General features: G+C 42.0%; 2 protein-coding genes across 3 annotated transcripts in view; one reads left to right on the top strand and one right to left on the bottom strand.

Moving 5' to 3' along the window:
- Positions 1-20,502, bottom strand: part of LOC126199530 (cohesin subunit SA-1) — a 149,891-nt gene extending 129,389 nt beyond the window's left edge. For both annotated transcript variants that reach the window (XM_049936461.1, XM_049936454.1), the window contains exons 1-2: positions 20,338-20,502; positions 20,001-20,189 (exon numbers count right to left, since the gene is read on the bottom strand). In XM_049936461.1, the coding sequence (XP_049792418.1) occupies positions 20,001-20,170 (170 nt within the window). In that variant the 5' untranslated portion in view covers positions 20,171-20,189; positions 20,338-20,502. The remainder of the gene's footprint in view (positions 1-20,000; positions 20,190-20,337) is intronic.
- Positions 20,503-20,909: 407 nt separating this feature from the next.
- On the top strand, positions 20,910-21,819 carry LOC126238740 (ankyrin repeat domain-containing protein 49-like). Its single transcript, XM_049947809.1, has one exon. It carries the CDS (start codon positions 20,996-20,998, stop codon positions 21,539-21,541), a length of 546 nt encoding a protein of 181 aa, XP_049803766.1. The 5' UTR covers positions 20,910-20,995; the 3' UTR covers positions 21,542-21,819.
- Positions 21,820-26,470: the final 4,651 nt, after the last annotated feature.

The raw sequence follows: 26,470 nt of genomic DNA on the forward strand, positions 1-26,470 counted from the left end.
CATCAAAAAGCAAGCCCAAAAAACCGATGCGTCTCCATCACGGCAAGAGGTTCACCATCAAGATCATCAAGATAAAGCCATGCCTCAGGGTGAACACTGCGACGCCGGCAGAAATGCATGTCGCAGGTCTTGGCGGCCGAGAACTGGAAGCCGTGAGCGACAGCCAAAGACTGCGCCCTGTAGCTGCTGTTCAGAAACCACAATGCCAGTGGAGCTATAGTACAGGCAGAAGTCATCAGCATACAAAAAAGCCACAGCTAGCCCACTGATAGCAACTAAAAAGAGGCAGACACTCAAGACAGAGCCTAGCGGGACCCCATACTCCTAGGCTCGGGAGGAACTATGGGAGGGACCAACTTGCATGCAGAAGGAATGAAGCGATAGAAAATTTTGAATAAAAATCGGGAGCAGGCCCTGAAGACCCCACCCATGAAGTGTCGTGATGATGTGATGCCGCCACGTTGTATTGTATGCCTTCCGCATGTTAAGAGAGACAGTAACCAGATGCTGACGGTGGGCAAATGCCGTGCGGATGGCAGACTTCCAGGCAAACCAGATTATCAGTGGCAGAGCAGCCCTTATGGAACCCACCCTGGGACAGAGCAAGAAGGCCCTGAGACTCAAGTACCCAACCCAACCTCCGGCTCACCATGCGTTCGAGCAACTTGCACGGAACGTTGATGAGGCTAATGGGGTGGTAGCTGTCCACCTCCAATGGGTTCTTGCCAGGTTTCAACATGGGGATGGTGATGCTTTCCCACCATTGTGATGGGAACTCACCCTCAACACAGATACAGTTAAAAAGGTCTAGGAGACGTCACTAGCAGTTCACTGACAGGTGTTTGAGCATCTGACAGTGGATGCGATCCAGCCCAGGATCCGTAACAGGGAAAGTGGTGAGGACATTTGGAATTCCCACTCCCTGAAAGGGGCATTGTACGATTCGGGGTGGCGCGTATGGAATGAAAGGCTCTGACATTCCAACTGCTCTTTCACAGAGCAGAAGGCCAGTGGGTAATTTGTAGAAGCGGAACTCTGAGTGCAAAGCTCCGCGCTAAGAGTTCTGCAATCGTGTCGGAGTCAGTATAGACTGCTCCATTTTATATATATATATATATATATATATATATATATATATATATATATATATATATAGAGAGAGAGAGAGAGAGAGAGAGAGAGAGAGAGAGAGAGAGAGAGACCTAATATTGGCCTAAACCTGCGATGGAGAGGTACGGATGTCAATGGTGGAGACCTTTCCCAGCACTCCTGATTCCGGCAGCGAATAGAGAGAGAGAGAGAGAGAGAGAGAGAGAGAGAGAGAGACCTAATATTGGCCTAAACCTGCGATGGAGAGGTACGGATGTCAATGGTGGAGACCTTTCCCAGCACTCCTGATTCCGGCAGCGAATAAGGCATTGGGCTCGGAAACAGAGCCACTTAAAGACAATGAGGTGGTCCAGTGACGGGTACTGCTTATGAAGTTGGAGGGCCCACCTGCAATTGCGAGTCGCCTCAGTGATCTCTGGTGACCACCAAGGCACAGTCCTCCACCGAGAGGACCCAGAAGAACAGGGAACTGCAGATTCCGCTGCAGAAACCATGCCAGTGGTTATCGTGTGAACCACCACATCAATGGCGTCATGAAAAAGATGCTCAATAGTGGCACTAGAGTCCCAGTCCCCATCTGGGGAGGCGCCCAGGAGAGTGACGCTGTCGCATTGACAGAAAGATCAGAAAGTGGTCACTACCATACAAGTCACCATGCACAATCCACTGGACAGATGGTAGAAGGCTTGGGCTGCAGACCGAAAGGTCGATGGCTGAGTATATGCCATGCGCCATACTGAAATGTGTGGAGACATCATTATTTAAAAGGAAAAGGTAGAGCTTTGCCAACACTTGCTCAACGACAGTGACTCGGCCTGTTGCCACCAATCCACCCCACAAAGGATTATGGGCGTAAAGTCGCCAAATAACAGAAAAGGTGGCGGTAGTTGGGCTATCAGCACAGCCAATACATGCTGTGGGACATCACCATCCAGTGGAAGATAGATACTGCGGACAGTAACAGCCTGAGGCATCCACACCTGAACAGTGACAGCCTATAAAGGTGTTTGAAGAGGTACACACTTGCTGCAAAGAGAGTTAAGAACATAGACGCAAACTCTACCAGACAGCCTCGCATAAGCTGCCCGATTCTTATAACAACTCTGATAGCTGCGGAGGGCGGGGGGTTCGCATCGCTGGAAACCAAGTTTCCTGGAGAGCAATGCAGACAAAAGGGTGAAGGCTGGTAAGTTGTCGGAGCTCAGCAATGTGGTGGAAAAAAAAAAAAAAAAATCGCTGCAATTCCACTGCAGAATAACATTGTCCATGGGCGAAAAAGGCGGGAAGGGACCAAGGAGGCAGATTACGCCGCCAGGTCACCTACCGCCACCGAAGGGGAGCCTCAGTCTAGAACCATTGCGCCTGAGGTACAGGCGAGATTGAGGTCGTCAGGGGACGCCAGAATCTCCACCTCATCCTCAGATGCAGAGCTGGTAGGTAGTGGTAGTGGTAGTGGTGGTGGTGGTGGTGGTGGTGGTGGTGGTGGTGGCTGCCAACGCAATTTCCTTGGTCTTAGAGGTCTTCTGTCTTGACTTTTCCTGCTGCTCCTATGGTTTCTCTGGCTGAGAGGGCTTCATGGATTCAGTCTCTGGGACTGAGGAGAATCATGAAGCCCCACGATCAGCTGCTTATGGACACTTCAGCCACTGGCGGGTGTCATCCTGCCCACTAGGAGAAACCTAGGAAGGGAAGGGACCCAAGGGACTCCTTCTGAGCGAGATGAGCCAAAGAAGTGGTACGCTTCTCCAGCTTAGAAGTGGGGACAAACGTCCTCGATAGTGGGGAGGTGGGGTGGTGTTGCTCCCAAAGTAGGTGGTGCAGGAGGAACAGGGAGGGAAGCGCCCCCCACCATCAAGGGGGCAGGTGTAGTCTTACAGCATTGAGTCCTGACCGGAACCGGTGCAACAGATGGGGCTGGAACTGCAGTTATAGCGGCAGCGTAAGACATTGAAATGCACATCAGATGGAGCCTTTCAAATTTCCTTTTTGCCTCGGTGTAGGTCAGTCGGTACAGGGTCTTACAGTCAATGATTTTCCTCTCTTTCTGTAAAATCCTGCAGTCTGGCGAGCAAGGTGAATGATGCTCTCCGCAGTTGACACAGATGGGAGGCAGGGCACATGGAGTATTGAGATGTGATGGGCGTCCGCAGTCTCAACATGTGAGGCTGGAAACACAGCGTCAAGACATATGACCGAACTTCCAGGGCTTAAAGCACCTCATCAGGGGAGGGATATAGGGCTTGACATCACAGCAGTAGACCATCACCTTGACCTTCTCAGGCAATATATCACCCTCGAAGGCCAAGAGGAAGGCACCAGTGGCTACCTGATTATCCCTCGGACACCAATGAACGCGCCAGGCAAAATTAACACCTCACCGCTCCAAATTGGGGCGCAGCTCGTCATCAGACTGTAAAAGAAGGTCCCTGGACTATGTTTAAGCTCTTACAAGGTGTGGCAGTAACAGAAACATCCCCCAATCTGTCACAAGCGAGTACTGTCCGTGACTGGGCAAAGGATGCTGTTTTTATCAAAACTGCCCAAGAGCGCATTTACGACAAGCCCTCCACCTCCCCAAACTTTTCCTTTAAATGCTCCACAAAGAACTGAGGCTTCATCGCAAGATGGCCATTGCTGGGAGTCCCATGCCCCAGGGAGATAGGCATTGGAAAAATTTGGAAGCATGGAGGTCAAACCCGACAGGAGACCATCACATAGGCCAAACATGTGAGACTCTGTTTGCTCACCTCTTACAACATGCAGGAATTGTTGTTGTTATTGTTGTTGTTGTTTTCAATCCTGAGACTGGTTTGATGCAGCTCTCCATGCTACTCTATCCTGTGCAAGCTTCATCTCCCAGTACTTATTGCAACTTACATCCTTCTGAATCTGCTTAGTGTATTCATCTCTTGGTCTCCCTCTACGATTTTTACCCTCCACACTGCCCTCCAATGCTAAATTTGTAATCCCCTGATGCCTCAGAACATGTCTGCTTAGTGTATTCATCTCTTGGTCTCCCTCTACGATTTTTACCCTCCACACTGCCCTCCAATGCTAAATTTGTAATCCCCTGATGCCTCAGAACATGTCCTATCAACCGGTCCCTTCTTCTAGTCAAGTGGTGCCACAAACTCCTCTTCTCCCCAATTCTATTCAATACCTCCTCATTAGTTATGTGATCTACCCATCTAATCTTCAGCATTCTTCTGCAGCACCACATTTCAAAGGCTTCTATTCTCTTCTTGTCCAAACTATTTATCGCCCACGTTTCACTTCCATACATGGCTACACTCCATACAAATACTTTCAGAAACGACTTCCTGACACTTAAATCTATACCTGATGTTAACAAATTTCTCCTCTTCAGAAACACTTTCCTTGACATTGCCAGTCTACATTTTATATCCTCTCTACTTCGACCATCATCAGTTATTTTGCTCCCCAAATAGCAAAACTCCTTTACTACTTTAAGTGTCTCATTTCCTAATCTAATTCCCTCAGCATCACCCGACTTAATTCGACTACATTCCATTATCCTCATTTTGCTTTTGTTGATGTTAATCTTATATCCACCTTTCAAGACACTGTCCATTCTGTTCAACTGCTCTTCCAAGTCCTTTGCTGTGTCTGACAGAATTACAACGTCATCGGTGAACCTCAAAGTTTTTATTTCTTCTCCATGGATTTTAATACCTACTCCGAATTTTTCTTTTGTTTCCTTTACTGCTTGCTCAATATACAGATTGAATAACATCGTGGGTAGGCTACAACCCTGTCTCACTCCCTTCCCAACCACTGCTTCCCTTTCCTGCCCCTCGACTCTCATAGCTGCCATCTGGTTTCTGTACAAATTGTAAATAGCCTTTCGTTCCCTGTATTTTATCACTGCCAACTTCAGAATTTGAAAGAGAGTATTTCAGTCAACAATGACAAAAGCTTTCTCTAAGTCTACAAATGCTAGAAACGTAGGTTTGCCTTTCCTTAATCCATTTTCTAAGATAATTTGTAGGGTCAGTATTGCCTCACGTGTTCCAACATTTCTACGGAGTCCAAACTGATCTTCCCAGAGGTCAGCTTCTACCAGTTTTCCGATTTGTTTGTAAAGAATTCGCTTTAGTATTTTGCAGCCGTGGCTTATTAAACTGATAGTTCGGTAATTTTCACATCTGTCAACACCTGCTTTCTTTGGGATTGGAATTATTATATTCTTCTTGAAGTCTGAGGGTATTTCGCCTGTCTCATACATCTTGCTCACCAGATGGTAGAGTTTTGTCAGCATCTTCACGCAGTATCTTATCTCCCATACCCAGGAATACTGCGGGCCTATTCTAACCCTCGGACCCACAGGGGGGTTTGGTTTGTGTAGATAGATGATTCACTACATTCCTCCAGACAGGTTTGGTGAGCACTCTGCAGGCTGCATCAGCACTGATATAAAGTATTTATGATTGTTCTTCTTCCTACATCACCACTTGTTATTTACACATCACTCTCCCAACTACTGCAAGCTTTCTAGATCTTGAAAGCAGTACTACTCATTCAAGTAACTTCTTACACCCCACAAAGCTGAGTGCACCCCAGTTCAGACCGAGTCATTCCATACAATGTACTCGAGGAAAGATAATAATGATGAAGAAGATGATGATGATAGTAATAATAATAATAATAATAATAATAATAATAATTCTCAGAAAAATCTGGTATCTGCTGGGTGAATTCCCTAATGTTTAGCGTGATTGAACACTTTTTAAAAAAAATTTATTTTTGTCACTTAGAAACGGTGGCTATTTATGTTTCAGAATTTCTTTGCATTTACAATCATCTGTGGTTTTATAAATCATTGGCATTGGTTACCCCAGACCTTTCAAATACAAAGCATTTACCTCAACACACACAGGATTATAAATTAAAACCATAATCATCTAGCTGAATGTATTCCTTAAAATGTATGTAATAGCTCAAAGTTATTGGTGGACATTAAAAAAACTCAATATCTGAACAGTATTTTTCCAAAGGAGGAGTAATTTATCAGCCTTAATATTTTTTGTGACATTACGTTTCACAGTATAATTACTTTTTTATGGAGTATCAGTGATGAGAAGCTTACACTTACAAAAATACACTATTTTAAGAAATGAATTTTTTTAATTGTTTAATTCTTTGGCCTGCAATATCTTTGTTAGAGGATCAGACAAAAATCAGAAAATTACACATTTAATAGGTCTTTATGATATCAAACTTCAGTATGAATTTCAACTCTGAGATTCAATAGACGTTATGAAAAAAATTACAAATATGAGTGAAAAATACATTTCTTAATATCTGCAACTTCTGCACAAATGGAATGAAGAGTATCAATTACATAATTTAAATTCATGAAAAAACACATGAAGGTAACAAATAATTACTTGTTGAAACAGTCCTCTGCAGGAAGTTTCAGCAGACTAGTAGACAGTATTTGCAAGTCTGCACAGACTCACAGACAAACCTTTACAAGTGTGTGTGTTGTCTTCCCCCTTCCACCAACATCTGTTCACTCACAATCAGTTAACACTGAACTCTTGAAGTGTGCAGTTCAACAATCAAGTCTCTGTGTTATTGGTGTTTCTTTTAAGAAAGATAAGAAGCCCTTAGCAAAAGATCTGAGAGAAATAATGTTCAATCATTATTCCAAAAATAAAATCCCTTTAATCAATATAATATCACAAAAGTCTTTGTGCTCAACATATTATTCTAAGGTATTTGTCATTAACAAAGAAAGGGATGGTGATAGTTCAGACAAAGAATTATGTAATACATCAGAAACTATAAAAAAAGAAAGGGAATTTAACCTTTGCCTGCTAGTAAAATTAGAAAACTAAGAAAAGAAAAAAGACCTCAAGCACTGAATGCAAAAATCGAGAAAATGGCAACTACCATCAAACAGAATTTCAAAAGAAAAGTTGCACTGCACCAGATGGAAGTTCTAAAGTTCCTCGACCATGGAAAAGCTAAAAACTAAATGTCGTATTTCAAAGAAAGAAGATGAAGTTGAGAATATCAGTTTACCACAAAATTCTTGGAGTCAAGCAAAAGTTAGTGATGAATTTAAAGTATCAGAATGTTTTGTTAGTTAAAAAGGCAGTTAGTAGAAGAACAGGAAATTTTACCTGCATTACAAAAGAAAACTGGATCTAATTACATAGATAAAAACATGATCAAAAAGGTTATTGTGTTTTATGAAGATAATTATTACAACTGTTCGATGCCTTGCAAAAAAGATTGAGTCTGTAATCATGATAATAGATGGCACCAATTTTAGAGTTGACAATAAAGACCTTTCGGAAGTTCTGGTTTGTAATATTGACAGTAACAATATGCCGGTTGTCTGACATCTCTACATACAACATCTGCCATCGAGATCCCATCCCTGTGACTCAAACTGACCTGCAGTCCCTCCTTAAAACCTCAGGCCCCCCACAAGGACTAATACCTCAATCCATAGAACTTCTCACATCACCCAAACCACACACCCCCACCTTTTACCTTCTTCCTAAGATCCACAAACCCAATCATCCTGGCTGTCCAATAGTAGCTAACTCCAAAGCACCCACCAAACGTATATCTGCCTTAACTGATAAACACCTGCAACCCATCGTACAAAAACTCCCCTCCTGCATCAAAGATACCAACCATTTCTTAGATCATCTGAAATCTGTGCCTGTCCCACTCCCACCACCTTGCTTGTCACCACTGAAGCCGCCTCCCTCTATACTAAGATCCCACATATACATGGTTGCTCTCCTGCTGAACATTTCTTCAGTCAGCACCCACCTGATTCCAAACCTATGACATCTTTCCTCCTCACCTTAATCAATTTTATACTTACCAACAACTACTTCACCTTTAAGGGGCAGACATACAAACAGATCAGGGGTATGGCCATGAGAACCAGGATGGCTCCTTCCAATGCCAACCTTTTCGTGGGTCACTTGGAAGGGACTTTCCTGGTTGGTTGGTTGGTTGGTTGGTTGGTTTGTGGGATTGAAGGGACCATACTAAGGCCATCGGTCCCTTTTTATCCACAAACTTTTAACACCCACAAAGAATAAGAACAATCAATGGTGATGAAAAGAGACGACACAGGTCAAGAAAGACACAGACAGAGACCAGATAAAAGGAATTAAAATCAAACCAAGAGTGACAGTGGTTGGCCGACCATAGAAACAAAAAAAGGAAAAGCCAACCACCAAGAAACACACTAAAAACACCAGTCTAAAATCATACGCCTAAGGCCAGACTCAACACAAAAAAAGGGACAAACACTTACCGTATTTACTCGAATCTAAGCCGCACCCGAAAAATGAGACTCGAAATTGAGGAAAAAAAATTTTCCCGAATCTAAGCCGCACCTGAAATTTGAGACTCGAAATTCAAGGGGAGAGGAAAGTTTTAGGCCGCACCTACAAGACTAAACAAAGTTGGTCCATTGTAATATGAGACACAATTTAGGTCGAATGAATGACGATACAGCTACAGTAGTTTGGTTCGAGTCGTAAGCTTAGAAGTTAAGCTTTACCAGGTAGCCATTGTTATGCGTCAGGCGCTCCGTCCGCATTTATACGGGTACCCTTCCTTTTTCACGTGCTTCGACTAGTTTGAATTCATTGCTTATTTTTCTTTGATCTGATAAGTGCCGTTCTCTTTGTTATAGGTGTTTACGTCACTCTAAACTGAAAATGCATTACTGTAATGTGGAGAGGAATCGTCTCATTAGCGAAACAATGGCAAGAGACTGCTATTTGTTGTTACTGCTGCTTTCTTTGTTAATGATCAACAAGAACCAAATAATAGACTGCGTATGATAGAAGATGTTCTGAACGAGAGTTTAGCGAAAATTTTTCTCCGTTTGAAAATCTTTGCAGACGTCGCTTTAGTACATTACATTCTGCACAGAGCCATCTTAGATCTAAAAATCTAGTCAATTGCCGTGCTTCATTTCTGACTGTATCACTATTAGGCACACCAATAATACGAATATAAACATGACATGATATGTATATTCTTCTGCGTTTGCTGTTGTCTCACTCTAGTTTCGTAGTTTATTAGGAAGACAGGATTTAAATGAGATAGCAGCAAACACGAAACACATACATGGCAAAATGTTTGTATTCGAATTATTCTTATGGTGAAGAGAATACTGCATGTGATTCACAATTAATAAAAGTTCCTATTAGCAACCATGTCTTCTCACAGGTAGGAAAAAATTCAGATCGTAGAGTTGGCCATATTGACAAACATCCCAAACAGTCTTGCCAGTCGGATTTTCGTAGTACATTGAAGTGCTGCTACATTCGAAGATAAGCAATACGGAATTTGTATTCACTTTGTTGGATAATGTATGAAAATGCAGTGGTCGAAACTCAGGGCGGCGAAAAAAGCTCGTCTTCCACCTTTTTTTTTTAAATTTATTTACTGACGCAGAGGTTTTGGCACCAGTATTTATCTTTGTGCTTGTAAAGCATGTCTGTGTAGCGCTACATATATTCGACGGCAGAAGTTAGTTGTGGCGGCACCTACCAAATTTTTCAGAACTTCCGCTTACTTTGCACTCGATTCTAAGCCGCAGGCGGTTTTTTGGATCACAAAAACCGAAAAAAAAGTGCGGCTTGGATTCGAGTAAATACGGTAGATCAAGAGGTAAAAAACCCCTGCACGAATAAAATTAAAAACCAAATCTGCCATTGCAACGTCATCTGATAAAAGTACAGGAATCGTATCAGGCAGCGCAAATGTCTGCCTGAACGGAGTTAGAAGTGGGCAGTCCAACAAGATGTTGACCACCATCAAAGCTGACCCGTAGTGACATACAGGCGGGTCCTAGCGGCGCAATAAATAGCTGTGTGTTATCCAGGTGTGGCCAATGCGCAGCCGGCACAGGACAACAGAGTCCTTGCGAGAGACCCGCAAGGAGGAGCACCATACACCGGTAACCTCCTTGATGGCCCGAAGTTTGTTGGGTGGGGGAAGGTGTGCGCCATTCTCCACCCCATGTGCGAAGGACCTTCTGCCGCAAAACTAATCTTAGGTCACTCTCTGAAAGGCCAATCTCCAAGGCTGGTGCATCGGCAACCTGTTTGGCCATCGCATCAACACATTCATTTTCCAGGATGCCAACATGACCTGCGGTCCACACAAAGACCACAGAACGGCCGCAACGGGCAAGAGTATGGAGGGTCTTCTGGATAGCCATCATCAGACAAGAGCGAAGGAAACAATAGTCGATAGCTCGTAAACTGCTCAGGGAGTCACTACAGATAATGAAGGACTCACCTGAGCAGGAGCGGATATACTCTAGGGCACGAGAGATGGCAACCAGCTCGACAGTGAAAACACTGCAGCCAGTCGGCAATGAGTGTTATTAATAATGATCCCATAGGGTAAGAGCATAGCCGACACGACCAGCAACCATTGCACTGTCAGTATAGACAACGTCAGAGCCTTGAAATGCGGCAAAGATTGAAAGAAAGCAGCAACAGAGGGCCTCAGGAGGGACCGAGTCCTTCGGACCCTGTGCCAAATCGAGAGGAAGGCATGGGCGGGACACACACCACAGGGGTATATGCAGAGGGGCCCAGAAAAGAGGGAAAACCTCAAGCCCAGAAGAAGAGCTCTGACGTAAACGGCGATCGTACACCCTGGCCAAGGCCGCCGTTCCGCAAGATGGACGACCGACTGAGGGAGCAGGAGACGATAATTGGGTTGCCCGAGCAAGCTACAAACGTGTGTAGCATAGGCAGCCAGTAATCGTTGGTGCCGGAACCGCAATGGAGGGACACCTGCCTCCACAGCCTCCAGAAATATGCTGTTGGCAGGGCTTCTCCGGAAAGCTCCATGGGTGAGTCGGATCCCGCAGTGAAGGATGGGGACCAGCAACTGCAATGCGGAAGGTGATGCCGAACCATAAGCCAGGCTCACATAATCGAGACAGGATTGAATTAACACCTGGTACAGTCGTAGAAGGGTAGAACGATCGGCACCCCAGCTGATGTCACTCAAGCAACTAAGAATGTTAAGATGCCGCCAGCACGTCTGTTTAAGCTGCCAAATTGAGGGCGCCAAGTCAACCGGGTATCAAAAACCTATCCCAAAAACTGATGCGTCTCCAACACAGAAAGAGGTTCGCAGTAAAGATTAAGCCGTGGCTCAAGGTGAACAGTGCGTTGCCGGCAGAAATGCATAACGCAGGTCTTGGCAGCCGAAAACTGGAAGCCATGCGCTACAGACTAAGACTGTGCCTTGCGGATAGCACCCTGCAGCTGCCGTTCAGCAGCTGCAATGCCAGTGGAGCTAAAGTATAGGCAGACGTCAGTACACAAGGAAGTTGAGACAGTGAGCCCATTAATTGCAATTAAGAAGAGGCAGACACTTGAGACAGATCCTTGCGGTACCCCATTCTCCTGAACTCGGGAAGAACCATGGGAGGCCGCAACTTGCACATGGAAGGAACGTAGCGACAGAAAATTTTGTATGAAAATCGAGAGCAGACCCCGAAGACCCCAACCATGAAGTGTAGAGAGGATGTGATGTCGCCATGTCGAATCGCACGCCTTCCACGTGTCAAAAAAGACAGCAACCAGATGCTGATGGCAGGCAAAAGCCGTACGGATGGCAGACTTCAGACACACCAGATTATTGGCGGCAGAGCGGCCCTTACGGAACCCACCCTGAGACGGAGCCAGAAGGCCCCGGGACTGAAGTAGCCAACTCAACCTCCGGCTCACCATGCGTTCGAGCAACTTCCAAAGAACGTTGGTGAGGCTAATGAGGCGGTAGTTGTCCAACTCCAGTGGGTTCATGCCAGGTTTCAACACGGGGATTACGATGCTTTCCCGCCATTATGACGGGAACTCACCCTCAACCCAGATATGGTCGAAAATGTCTAGGAGGCACCGCTGACAGTCCACCGAGAGGTGTTTGAGCACCTGACAGTGGATGCGATCTGGCCCGGGAGCCGTATCAGGACAAGCGGCTAGGGCACTTTGGAATTCCCACTCACTGAATGGTGCATGGTACGATTCAGGGTGGCACGTGTGAAATGAAAGACTCCGACGTTCCAACCGTTCTTTCAGAAAGCGCCAAGGCCAGTGTGTAATTCGCAGAAGCAGAACTCTAAGCAAAATGCTCCGCTAAGCGGTTTGCAGTTGTGTCGGAGTCAGTACAGACTGCTCCATTCAGTGAAAGCGCAGGTATGCTGACGGGGGTCCGATAGCCATAGAGTTGCCTAATCTTGGCCCAAACCTGTGATGGAGAGGTACGGAGGCCAATGGTGGAGACATACCTTTCACAGTACCCCTGCTTGTGTTGGCGAATGAGGCGGCAGGAGCCATTTAAAGGCAATGAGGTGTTCCAATGAGGGATGCCGCTTGTGAGGCTGGAGTGCCTGCCTGCGATCTTTAGTCACCTCAGCAATCTCAGGCGACCACCAAGGCACAGTCCTCCACCAAGGGGACCCAGAAGAACAGGGAATAGCAGATTCTGCGGCAGTAACGATAGTGGTGGTGACCAACAGAACCACCACATCAATGGCGTCATTGGAGAGAGGCTCAATAGTCGCAATGGAGGTGAACAAGTCCCAGTCAGCCTTATTCATAGCCCAGCTGCAGGGGCGGCCAGAAGAGTGACGCTGTGGCAGTGACAGAAAGATCGGAAAGTGGTCACTATGACACAAGTCGTTATGCACACTCCATTGGACAGATGGTAATAGGCTAGGGCTGCAGATCGAAAGGTTGATGGCCGAGTACGTGCCATGCGCCACACTGAAATGTGTGATGGCACCATTATTTACAAGGGGAAGGTTGAGCTGTGACAATACTTGCTCAACGATGCTGCCTCGCCTGTTCCCACTGATCCACCCCACAGAGGGTTGTGGGCGTTCAAGTCACCCAGTAACAGAAAAGGTGGAGGCAATTGGGCTATCAGCACAGACAGGACATGCTCAGCAAGATGGTGGAAAAAACCACTGCAGTTCCACTGGAGGATGATATTGTCCATGGCTGAGAAAGGCATGAAGGGACCGAGGGGGCAGATTATGCCGCTGGGTCACCTGCCGCCATCGATTGAGTACCTGTGCGAGTGACATCCATTGTGTCTGAGAGTCCGGCGAGATCTAGGTCCTCAGCGGACGCCAGAATCTCTACCTCGCCCACAGATGCAGAGCTGGTAGGTAGCGGTGGTGGTGCCAGCACAGTTTCCTTGGTCGTAGAGGTCATCTTTTTTTACTTTTCTCACTGCTCCTTGGGTTTCACTGGCTGGGAGGGCTTCACTGATTCAGTCTCTGGGATGGAGGAGGATCACGAAGCCCTACAACCAGCCACTTGGGAGCACTTATGCCACTGTCGGGTGTCATCCTTCCCACTTGTGGAAACCTGGGAAGGGAGGGGCCCAAGGGAACCCTTGTAAGTGAGAGGAGCCGAAGAAGTTGGGGCAAACGTCTCCAATGGGTGGGTGGGTGTTTCTCCCAAGGTAGGTGGCACAGTAACAGGGTGGGTAGTGCCCCCCATGGGCAAGGGGGCATGTGGAGTTGTATGGCTCGGTGGTCCAACTGGAATTCACTGAACTGATCGGGCTATCACAGTTGTCGTAGTGGTGGCATATGAGGAAATCATTTGCACAGACTGGAGTTGTTCATATTACCTCTTAGCCTCAGTATAGGTCAGTCGGTCCAGAGTTTTGTATTCCATGATTTTCCACTCTTTCTGTAAGATCCTGCAGTCTGGCGAGCAAGGTGAATGATGCTCTCCGCAGTTGGCACAGATGGGAGGCGGGGCACATGGAGTATTGGGATGTGATGGACGTCCGCAATCTCAACATGTGAGGCTGGAAGTACAGCGGGAAGACATATGGCCGAACTTCCAGTGCTTAAAGCACTGCATCGGGGGTGGGATATAGGGCTTGGCATCACATTGGTAGACCATCACCGGTAATTTACCACCCTCGAAGGCCAAGATGAAGGCACCGGTACCTACTGATTATCCTTCAGACCCCGATGAATGCACCGGACGAAATGAACACCTCGACGATCTAAATTGGCGTGCATCTCGTCATCAGACTGCAAAAGAAGGTCCCTATGGAAAATACCCTGGACCATATTTAAACTCTTATGGGGTGTGATGGTAACTGAAAAATCCCCCAACTTGTCACAAGCAAGTGACCTTCGTGACTGGACAGAGGATGCTGTTTTTATCAATACTGACCCAGAGTGCATTTTGGACAAGCCCTCCACCTCCCCAAACTTTTCCTCTAAACGCTCTACAAAGAATTGAGGCTTTGTTGACACGAAAGGCTCCTCATTAGCTCTCGTACAAACTAGGAACCGGGGAGAGTGTCACTGCCATCCTGAGCCTTAAGCTCCTCCCACCGTGTGGCCAGGGAGAGGAACGATTTGGGATCGTATTTCTGAGCATTGAATAGAGTCCGAGAATGCTTAGAGACTGCTGGCGGCTAGCCACCAGCGAGAGATGATGTACCACGCTTCATTGCGGGTCATTCACCCTGATGCCACCCACTCCGACCAAGAGCCCTCCCCACGGGCACCACCCAGCCTCAGCAAGGGCCGCCTGGCAGGATGGCCACTGCCGGGAGTCCCAATGCCCCAGGGAGATAGGCATCAACTCCTTGGCATAGGTGGGGAGTTAGTAGTGCAGGCATCAGAAGAGTGATCCCTCTGTTGTCAGGGGGGCTACAACCAGCAGGGTACATGGCGGTCCCACTACAACAGACTGGCTACCATGCTGGATATCAGGTGCAAGGAAGTCCATGGCCGTAGTCTCCGCAGAACTCAACACTGCACAGTGCATGGTGGAAATCGCACCCAGGAATGTACCCTCGCCCAAGAGATGGAGAACGAGCGAAACGGCACTGCGACGACGAGAAAGCTGGCTAGAGGTCTCAATGCACGATGGACACAATGCACCATGTAAGGCGCCCTTCCCCAATTGGCTCACTCTTCGGAAGAATTTGGAAATATGGAGGTCAAACCCAAGAGGAGACCATCACATATAGGCCAAAACGTTTGAGACTCCTTTTAGTCACCTCTTATGACAGGCAGGAATATCACTGGCCTATTCTAACCCCTGAACCCGCAGAGAGGGGGGTGGAGAGGGGAGGGGGGGGGGGGTGGAGGCGCTTTCCCGGATCCATAAGTGTTGAGCCTCTGGTTTGGTTTAGATACATTGATGACTTATGGTGAGGCTGACCTGATAAAATTTCTAGAATCTCTGAATACCTTCTGCCTGTCCTCACCAAAGGCCAACTACACGCTTCTGTCCACATCAAATCTACCAACAAACAACAGTTATTACATTCTGACAGTTGCCATTCTTTCTATGAAAAATGTTCCCTCTCCCATACAGCCTTGGCATCTGAGGTAAATGTATTTGTTCACATGCAGACTCTTTACAGCAATACACCACCATTCTCACCTCAGCCTTCACTGCATGCAATTACACCACCAGGCTACTTAAAAAGCAGATTTCCTGGGCCATCACATCCAATCCTGGTACTGCTGACCCCTCCACAAAATAACTTTGGAACACAGCATTGGTGACTCAGTATTATCCTGGTCTGGAATGTGTTAATCAGCTACTTCGACAGGGCCAAGACTTCCTAAAAATCAAGCCCTAAAATGAGATCCATTCTGTCTGAAATTTTGCCCAGCACTTCCCGTCACCCTCCCAATCTCCGCAATATTCTTCTCTTTCTGTGCTCCAGTGTATGCTGAACTAAATACTTCTTGTTTGAAAGGTCTGGGAGCAACCTATTACTGAATAACTTAAAAAATTGCAGATGTTTGCAGCCTGAAACAAAAACTGTCAATGTCTCTAAAAGATAAACAACGAAAATTGTTTTAAATTTTTTTTGAGCTCACTTAACATTAGATAATTCTCCTAGCAAATGTCAATTTTTTATGGGATGGTCAAGCAACCAATTATTGTTTTCCTGGGTATGGAATGACTCAAGAGCTGGACTAGAGTGCACTCAGCTTTGTGAGGTGTGAGGAGTTAATTTAAAGAGAAGTACTGGTTTCAACGTTTGGAAAGCTTACAGCAGTCAGTATAGCCGTGTGTAAATAAGAGTGCAAATAACAAGTGGCGATGTAGGAAGCAGAAACACTATAATACTCTATATCAGTGTTGCTACACTCTGCAAAGTGCACTCCAAACCCGTCAGGAGGAATTTAGTAAATCATCTACACAAACGAAAAATTTGGGTAAAACTGAAAGTTGCTATTCTATCTGCGTGCTTTGATCCACAATGTCACAATGACGCACACCCCAATTTTGAGCATATACAGTGTGGCAACCATATTACAACACAAACAAACATAAATAACATGCACAATGTTTAATTTCAGCAACAGAACAATAATAATAGCCATTTTGCATCTGGGATGTAATACATCAACTAGTATGTATTTTGGTGAGTAGAATCCGAATATACCTTTCAAAATGCTCTAGCACGTACCATTATTGAGTTTTTTATTTTTTGTATTCAGTATTTCACTTTTTGCTGTTGTTCTGCTTTGATGTTTAATTGTTTGTTTTTGATTTGCAGAGGAGAACTAGAAGATCTACAAATCGCCAATAAATGGCTGGTGTGGTAATACATTGGTGTGAAAGAGATCCTCAGTGAGTGTTTCCCGTGAAAGATAGAGCGAACTTTCTGTGTTTGAAACTTACACTAAGAAAAATTGATACTAGTAAACCTCGTTGCTGTCTAAACCACCCCGACAACTTTTGTTATGTGTGTGGGAAATTCACTCCAAAATTCCAAAGAAAACCACTCACTGGTTTGCTTAAGAAGGTATATAAATTGTATTTTGATTGTCCTGTTGGTGATCAAGATACAAATTTTACACCCCATATCGCCTGCTTAATCTTTACTACATCCTTGACCAAGTGGTTGAAAGGAAAACACTGAGTCATGCCATTCGCCGTTCCGATGGTGTGGTGTGAGCCTAATGAGCATTATTGAGACTGTTGTGTCTGTCTGATAAGTATTTCAGGACATTCAAGCAAAACAAGACATACAATAAAGTATCCAAATGTATCGTCAGTGCATTTGCCTGTATCCCATGATGAGGGATTGCCTGTTTCTGTTTGTAACTTGAAAGCCACGGAACCAAATACCATGTCGAGTGAATCAGAAAGTATTGAACATATAGAAGAACACTGCCCTCAATATCATGACACTTTGCCTCAGCTCTTTAATCAAAAGGAATTGAATGATTTGGTTCGAGATCCAAAACTTTCGAAAGAGCAAGCTGAACTCTTGGGGTCGAGACTGCAACAACGGAACCTTCTAGCTCCAGGTACAAAAATTTCCTGTTTCAGATCAAGAGGTGCTTCCTTTGCCCAATATTTCAATATGCAGAATTCAATGTGTCTATGCAGAGATGTCAGTAGTCTGATGATGCTAGGTGTACAACACAATTCACAGGAGTGGAGACTATTTATTGACTCCAGTCAAACCAGCTTGACAGCAGTACTACTGCAGAATGGCAATGCATTTCCATCTGTACCTTTGACTTACGCAGTACACATGAAAGAAACTTATGAAACCATGGCGTTGCTTCTAGAGGCAATCAAATTTAAGGATCATGAATGGCACCTTTGCTGTGATTTAAAAATTGTTGCATTCCTTACAGGTTTACAGGCTTGATTCACAAAACTCTGCTGCTTTTTTGTGCCTTTGGGACAGTGACAGCAAGAACCACTATACAGTCAAGGAATGGCTTATAAAGAAGTCATATGTTCCTGGAAACTTAAATGCGAACAATATCCCATAGCCTGAGCCCAATAAAAACATTTTGTCTCCCCTTCATATCGAGTTGAGCCTTATCGAGAACTTTGTAAAAGCTCTGGATAAAGAATGCAAGACCTTCAATCACTTAAAAAGTTTCCCAAATTAAGTGAGGCAAAGCTGAAAGAAGGTGTATTTGTTGGACCACAAATAAGATAATTGTTGAAAGATCCAAACTTTGATACCAAACTCACAGGTATCCAATTAGCTGCTTGGTCTTCTTTTAAAGCAACTGTGAAGGGCTTTTTGGGTAACAGAAAAGACAGAAACTATGTTACCATTCTGAATGATCTGTTGGACAACTATCTATAAGAACATGTGGTGTAGGATGTCACTTAAAATTCACTGTTTACATTCTGACCTTGATTTATTCATAGAAAATTTGGGAGCTGTAAGCGATGAGCATGGCGAACAATTTCACCACGACATTCTTACCACGAAACACCTTTACCAAGGCCACTGGGACCCTTCGATGATGGGTGACTACTGCTGGGGTCTTGTTAAGGAGGCTGATAAAACAGCAAACAAAAGAAGAGCTCCATCGTCGCATTTTTCAAAAACCAAAGATGATTAAAGGTGGAAATATCTTCTGAACTAATTTGGACTTTTTATTGGCATCATGTCCATATATACATACAAAATAATATTGATTTCAAACGTTCTAAATGTGTATTTTTGTTTGACTTAATTGTGTCAATTTTCGCTATTACCATTTTTTATTCTGCTGTGTATCTAGGAAATGTGAGGTCATAGAGAAAAACTGATTTTACCAGTGTATTCAGTATCTCCAAAATTAAGTAAAGCCACCCATTTACAAACCAGGTGCAAAAAAAAGTTTAAATTTGGTAACTAGTGTAATAGGAGAACCACAAGATGTAGGTGGGTTTCAGTGAGGACAACCTGGATATGCAACTGCCATTCTAAAACAAACAGTAACCCCAAACTCAAGCACATGACATTCTCAACATTTAAAAAACCAAAAAATGCAAAAACAAAACCACTGGTATCGTAAATTTTGCCAGACCTATAAACATTTTTTAAAAATATATTTGAGTCCATCAAACATGAGGGAATTCATGCAATGAATATTGATTTTTTTCTGAGATGGTCAAGCAACTGGTGCTGGACCACATGATGTGGATCGAACTTCCCATTAAGGAACAATCCCTGATAGTAACAGAGATTGAACCTGTTTATCCAAGTAGTAATCAGACATGCTGACCATTAAGTACTAAAGTAAACATCAGATATACCTAAAGTGAAAAAAACCATTTATCTATATGACACAGATGTCTAATTGCACACGGTATCCAGATTCTCCCTCACAATACCCTTTCCTTTGAACTTTCTTTTGGTTCTTTGCACCCTTGATCTCACCTTTGGATGATTTTTCTGGCCTTCCTCACCTCCGAGATTTCGTTTTAACTTCCCTTCTACAATTTTTCTTGCACTTAGTTTCCCATTAATTATAGGTCATTTATTTTATTTATTCACTTGTCTCTGAATTGCCTGCTACCCTATCGTCAGCTTCTTAAGTCTCAATTTTCATATTTACTAGCCATCAAAAATTCACTAGTTACTAAATTCGATCTCATGGTAACGTAACTGGTCGTGCACAGGGAGGTTAACGTTAGCACAGGGGTCAGACAAGAGTGCATGTGAATGTCCCAATCCAACAAGCTGCTTGATAATATGAAATGACTCTGAAGCAATATAATAAATTTTAAGACTGGATTAAAAGTGATGAAGTTGAGCAACTCCTAGGCCTACTTCATAAAATAAGTGTCATCAAATTCCTGAAATAAACGTTTCAGATTCATTATGTCCTCTGTAAATTTTATAGGCTAATTAACATTAGTGCTGCAGTAAAATATTTCATATTGTTATGTCATTTCATTGTATTGCACTTAAATGTAGGTTTACATCTCAGACTTCTTTCCACGTACCAGACACTCCTCTCTTCATGGATATGAACTAGTTACAATTAATGAAAATTAATAATATGTAACCTAATCAAACCAAGATCTGTTTGTAAAACAAATGGTTACCCCGTGTGAAGAGGTGTAGATGGCTGATTACTGTACGGCGTGTACGGTGTATACGGTTCTTGGATTTCTGATCCACTTCCGTCCATCGGGGTCATGGGTGTCATCGGTGACTCGTATTCTGGAGGTGGAGGATCATCCATCCTTATACGCTTACCACCTCGTCTCTGCATTTTGGTCTATTTCACTTTCCTGAGAATACACAAATTGGAGCTTTCAATCGAAATTATAAATATTTTATGGAAAAACTCACTTACTTGTAAAGAAAACGTTACTGCATTTATCGATTGACTGTAAGTTCTTCCATCTTTCTTTACCCTCTGTGCTGTCTGGCGCTTACCTTTATACTTCTTTAAACAAAATGCGACCTCCAAGTTATTTTATGCGAAGTCTAACGTGTAAAAAATCTCAGTTGACTTCATGTACTTCTGGCCGTTATTCCCAAAATAAACAAAATACTTATTTTCAACGCTTCTATGATGCAAGCTCTAACATTTCCCTCCACAGTTCAATCAATACCAAAGCTCTATACCAAAGATAACTGACTGTCCGACTAGAATGGAAAAAAAGGGCGGTACTGTAGCTCGAATCATGTCAAACACTATCATTGAAAGACATTAAATAATAATTATTATTATTACTTTGGTCAGTTAAATGTTTTTTTTTTGCCATTTTAAGTAATATAATTATCATGATTATTACAGGAAGGTTTGTAATTATACAACATATCCGATAAAAAATTGAATTCGATTAACATGTAAACAAACTGAGATTGTTTACTACTGAAAATCAAATATATTACGCAAAGAACACCCGTAAAATCTTTGATTTAACTTTTCATAATTGATGGTGATGAAGTTGTAGACGCGAAGATCGATATGCAAAATACGACCAACAACAATTGTGAACTGTCTAAAAACAAAAGACAGAAGTGGCGCTGTTTGTAATGTGTTTTGATAGTGTGAGAAGTACATAATGTGAAAGGTAGCGTCAATAATATGGAACAGTTTTATGTAAGTGGGTGGGATGACGATGACAGGAATGTGGAAGAAGATGGGGGTGAGATACATTTGGCAGCAGAGAGGGGAGACGTTGAATCTGTTGAGGAGCTACTAAAAGGCGATCCAGATCTTGTAAACGCTCGCGATAAAGATGGATATACCCCTTTACATCGAGCTTGTTACGGTGACCACGTGAAGACCGCTGAAATACTTCTAAGAGCTGGTGCTGATATAGAGGCAGGTACATTGGATGGCTGGCGTCCTCTACATTCGGCCTGTCGCTGGAACAATGCACGCATAGTCGCGTTACTTCTTGCTCATGGCGCATGTGTAAACGCACCAAGTGAGGGTTCACAAACACCTCTGCACTTAGCTGCATCTCATAGTCATAGTTTGGAAACACTACAGCTGTTGCTAATGCATCCCAGTGTCAGACCGGAGCTGAAGAACAGTGTGGAAGAAACAGCGGAAGATATTGCAGTTCGAGGAGGACCTATCGGGTATCTGTTCGAAGTGACTGAAGATTGTGTGAATAAAATATGATTGCTTTTAATTATGTACAAATACTATAACTTTACTATGTGATATATGTGTGATTTTGAAGAGCATTCGAGTCGGAAATTGCTGTAGGCTCCCAGATGACAAAGTTATAGGAATTTGTTGCAACTGGTAATAGCAATACGTGTAAAATTTACGTAAAAGCTTCTCACTTATGAAAGGAACAGTTAACCGAACAAAAATAATTAGTTTCATGATTTGTTTTCTGCTATTGATACTTTGTTTATTTGTGTACAGGATATTATTGTTATTAAAATAAATATTTGTTATGATCTCCTCAGTATTAAAGAATTTTTAATCCATATTGTGTAGATGCCCTATACATAAATAATGCAAAATGCAAGGACATATATACCATGTACAGTGATGTTTTACCAATGAAGGCAACATGGTCCTAAAGGTATGCAGCAAGGTTGTCTTAATTTTGCTTACAGGTATATATACATTTTGATTACGTATGTCACATTTTACAATAAGTGGGATGCTGCAGCATGTTAATAAATGTACAACTTGTGTCAAATATTTTAAGTTAAGTAAACATGCTGCTCTTTTGAGAAAAAAAAAAGAAGTGAACCCCTCTGTTTCTGTAACGTCTTTTTATTTATAAAAATACAGTAGCAGACTGATTCCATAGTCATGGGTGTGACACTTGAACTCTATAAATGAGCTGTATAATAATTTTAAATTGTCCCATATTAAATATTCCTTTCAATATACATCATTTAAAAGGAAATTGATTAGACCTACATTACTAAATTTGAATATAATTTTCTTTTTGTAATTGATGGAAACCTATATTATTAACCAAAAATTGTATGTCATGGAGAAAATTCAGAAGTGCAATGTAGCACATTGCCCATTACAGGGAAAAAATCTGTGAATTGAATGAATATATGTAAACAAATTAATAACTGTATAATACTGAAAACTTACTGCATTAGCCATGAAAATATCAGAAAGAAACTTGCATTATTTTCAAAGTAATAACATAATTTCTGTTAAAATTACCAAATATGCAGCAACCAGTCGCAAAATCATGTTTTATTTATTCACTTTTGCAAATCTATTTCAACTGATTTCTAGCCATCATCAGTGCTTTCAACCAATATGTGCCCTGAGTAGTCAGTTTCAATCGATTTGCAAAAGTGAATAAATAAAACATGAATTTGTGACTAGTTGCTGCATATTTGGTAATTTTATGGTTTACGGTCGCTACGCGACTTGGGAACCACATGGAGCCCACCATTCATAATTTCTGTTGCCACAGGAATGACATGTACAATCTCTTAATATTTCAGAGAATTAGGGGGTGATAATGGATTTATTACATTTCTGCAGTACAAACAAATCACATTGCTTAATGGAAGTGGTGTTGGTGTTAAATCAATTTTAAAAATGCAGTTCTTTAATAGAGACTAACAGACAGCTCATCTTCAACTGAAACACTCTCTTAGCTTAACATGATACTCAGTATGGAGAATGAAGCATTGTCATGTCCAAATAAATAAAGGAATGAATAATCAACTAACTATCTAAAGCAATATACCCAGAAATACATACTGAAATAGTTTCGCAAAAGTAATAAAAAAACTCCATTTCATTTTAATCACAGAAGGATTCAAAATTTTAACAACATTCTTTTGTAAAGAAACAATTGAAATGTCATTTTCATTAGCACAAAAGAGTTTGTTTTCTTTATCACATGGTTTTAAAAACATAACCTTGATTTCATTGGCCACACACAATGATTGGCAAACAACAAAATTCTGTCCATTTCCACTCTCAGTCTGTAGCTTGAAGATCAAAAAGGTTCTAGCTTCAATTTCCTGAGTTGGATTTATGGTTGCCTGTACTTCATTTTCTGATGTTCCTTGGTTATCTTGAACATTAGACTCTTCGGAATCTGAATAAACATCAGAACATTTCAGCTGTTTCTTGGGTTTAGGGATTTCCTGAAAGATTTCATATCTTGTCATTTCACTGCCAGATGTTTCCGCAGCTAAAATATGGCGACTGTCATATAGTTTACAAAATAATGGTTAGAATGTGCTTTAGGAATATGAATGACATCTTCCCAAAGCCTTAACTGTCGTTCCTTTGTCTTGTCTACATCCCTGCTTGAATTGAAGAGAACGTGAACTTCATTCAGTTTACCATTCGCATAATCTGAAAATTCCTTTGTATTATTCACCACCACTGTCCGACTTCTGATTCCTCTCCATCATCTTGACAAAAATACTCAAGTACTTTATTTCTTGTTTCAGTTGGCAAACTTCTTGAACCTGTTGAGGATATCTTAACATTTTTTCAATGTCAGCAAAATCCAGTTCCTTAAGCAGTTTCCTGACAACAGCAGTCCATTTCCTTGGACTGTTTGGAAGAGATTTTTTTGCCTTATGTACAGCTTTGCCTAATGTCTGGGAATATTTGTAAGATCCTAATTCAGTGGTATGGTTTGTTTCTGCCATATTTTTACGTTTCCTTTCTCTACACAACCTTCGTCTAGTTTTATCATTCCCTCTCTTTTTTAGTAGACTGCATTGGTTCATCAGCAGGGCTCTCTGTTCTTCATTCTTCTCGTTTTGTTCCTTTCTCTCTCCTTTTTTAAGTTTTATTTATGTTTCAGTGGATCTTCCTTCATTTTATCCCGCAGCTTTCTCATTCTTTCTGTTGAAGAAGTCATTATCTGGGAATGCAAGATACAGTATTTACATTTATTTTAATGTCAGTACACCTGTATTTATTTGAAATCTCACCAGTATAAGATTTCACATGAACAGAAACAGCTTGTTTTAAATTTTATATATTGGTATTTCATTACGCTGGAATATCTTTAAAAATGTGTGCATATTGTCACACCCGTGACAACATTCCTGGACAAAATACAGCTATTTCCAAAACTTAAAAGATTTAGGAGCTAATCTATTTTCTTAACCTCACTTTCCTAGAACATTAAAAATTTTGAAGTATTTGTTCAAACAAGAAGCAAACTTTATCTTCCTTTTTGTCACAGGTGTGAGTAATTCCTGTCACTTTCAAAAAGAGAGAAAAATTCAAAAGAAAGCTTACCAGAAAAAAAAATATTCAGTGCAGGATATAAAGGAAACCTACTGTGAAACAGTAAGGTGCTTATTGTTGCATCACCTGTTTCACAGTCAGCATATCAGTTCAGCCAATATGATGAAGTTTTTTGGTGTTTATGGAGTATAGTCAACTACAATCTTTGGGATGACAATTCATGACTAAATATCTTGAATACAATAAAAATGAGTTTCAAATCATTAAATCTGATATTTTGTTAGTTTATTACTATGCCTAAATCTTGACTGTACTGATTTTCAAAAAATGTCAACTTGGCTCATTTCATGTGGAATGAGCCAGCAGTGGTGCTATGAGAAGCAGAAGATGTGATAATTCTTATGCTTATTTCACACAGTTTGGGCTACAGTATATTACTTAATATAATGTAGAGTGTGATTTTACATGTGTTCATTTGTGTAATCAGTGGGAGCAACATAAATCTTTCTCTCCAGTATCACTACTGAATGAGATGTCTGATATTTCTGAATACTCTCTTTTTTCATTCCGTTATTTCAGTGTGTGTGTTCATTATTATTTCAAATTGGTTCACACATTTCAGCATGTTATGCCTTTAGAAGCATCTATCATTGTGTTAACTTAAAGACAAGTGTGTTGGCTTATTTAACAGATTTTCACTCCATATTGTTATATGGAATTATCTTTTGGGGCCGTGTACCTAAGTAAATAAATTTACCATAAGTGAGGAGTAAGAATATTGAATAAAGTAGGTAACTGTAAGCCTACACTCATTTCCCAATACATTTACTCCTTGTTGGTTTATGTTGCCGACTATCAAGATCATTTTCAGCTGAACTGTAATATAAACATTCACAATAGAAGACACAAATATGTAGACTTCTCTATGGTTTAGAATGGAGTTATGTGCTTGGTGGGAAGATATTCTACAAGCTCCCATGTAATTTAAAGTAAGAAATTGGGAAACCTTGGCAATTCGAAAGAAAATTAAGTGTACCACATTAGCCACTCTCTACGAATACCAGGATTAAGCATTTCTGTTAGCTGCATGGAGTACAGCATTGTTTGTTGTAAAGCTGCATGACAAGTGATAACATACTGTAAAGAAGGCTTGGTATTTACAGATGTAGGAATTATTATCTTTAAAAAATTGTGACCTAAGATATATTAAGCTACTAATAGCAGATAAACAACACTACATTGTAAGACTGAGGAGGCAGCAGCCGTTTTCAAAGTACCAACTTTCTTACCAATTTATTTGACACATTGTAGGTATATCAATCAGAATAGTTAGATTACTGTTACCACACTGTAGAGATTGTTACTATGATGTATTTGTCTTTTGTTGATTTATGCCATATCTCAGTCCACATCCATGAATGTTCTCCTTTCTGATGACATCGAAGGAAAGTGCTGAACGAATGAAAGGACCAACATTCACTGACTTGGTGTTTTGGAAGTCCAAAATATGTTCAATTAACAAATATTAGGCTAACTAAATTTCTTTGTGGAGCTTGCCATGTTGAAATGTACCGTAAACTGCCTGGATTACTTTGGCCCAATTTTTGCTTGTCTTTTTATATGTGGCAAGAAATCAAACTACAGTGACAGAGAAAATTTCAAATCCATTTTTCTATTATTGTCGGACTTGTACCGTCAGTTATGTGAGTTATGTTGGCACAAAGTAAACTCGATGAATATATGAAGAGTAGGCATTCATGAGCAATCCATTTTTCTATTATTGTCAGACTTGTACAATCAGTTATGTAAGTTATGTTGGCACAAAGTAAACTCGATAAATATATCAAGAGTAGTCATTCATGAGCATGAGGAACAAATAAAACACTAAATTTGGAA

This window comes from Schistocerca nitens, chromosome 1, assembly GCF_023898315.1.
Source record: "Schistocerca nitens isolate TAMUIC-IGC-003100 chromosome 1, iqSchNite1.1, whole genome shotgun sequence".
Lineage (NCBI taxonomy): Eukaryota > Metazoa > Arthropoda > Insecta > Orthoptera > Acrididae > Schistocerca > Schistocerca nitens.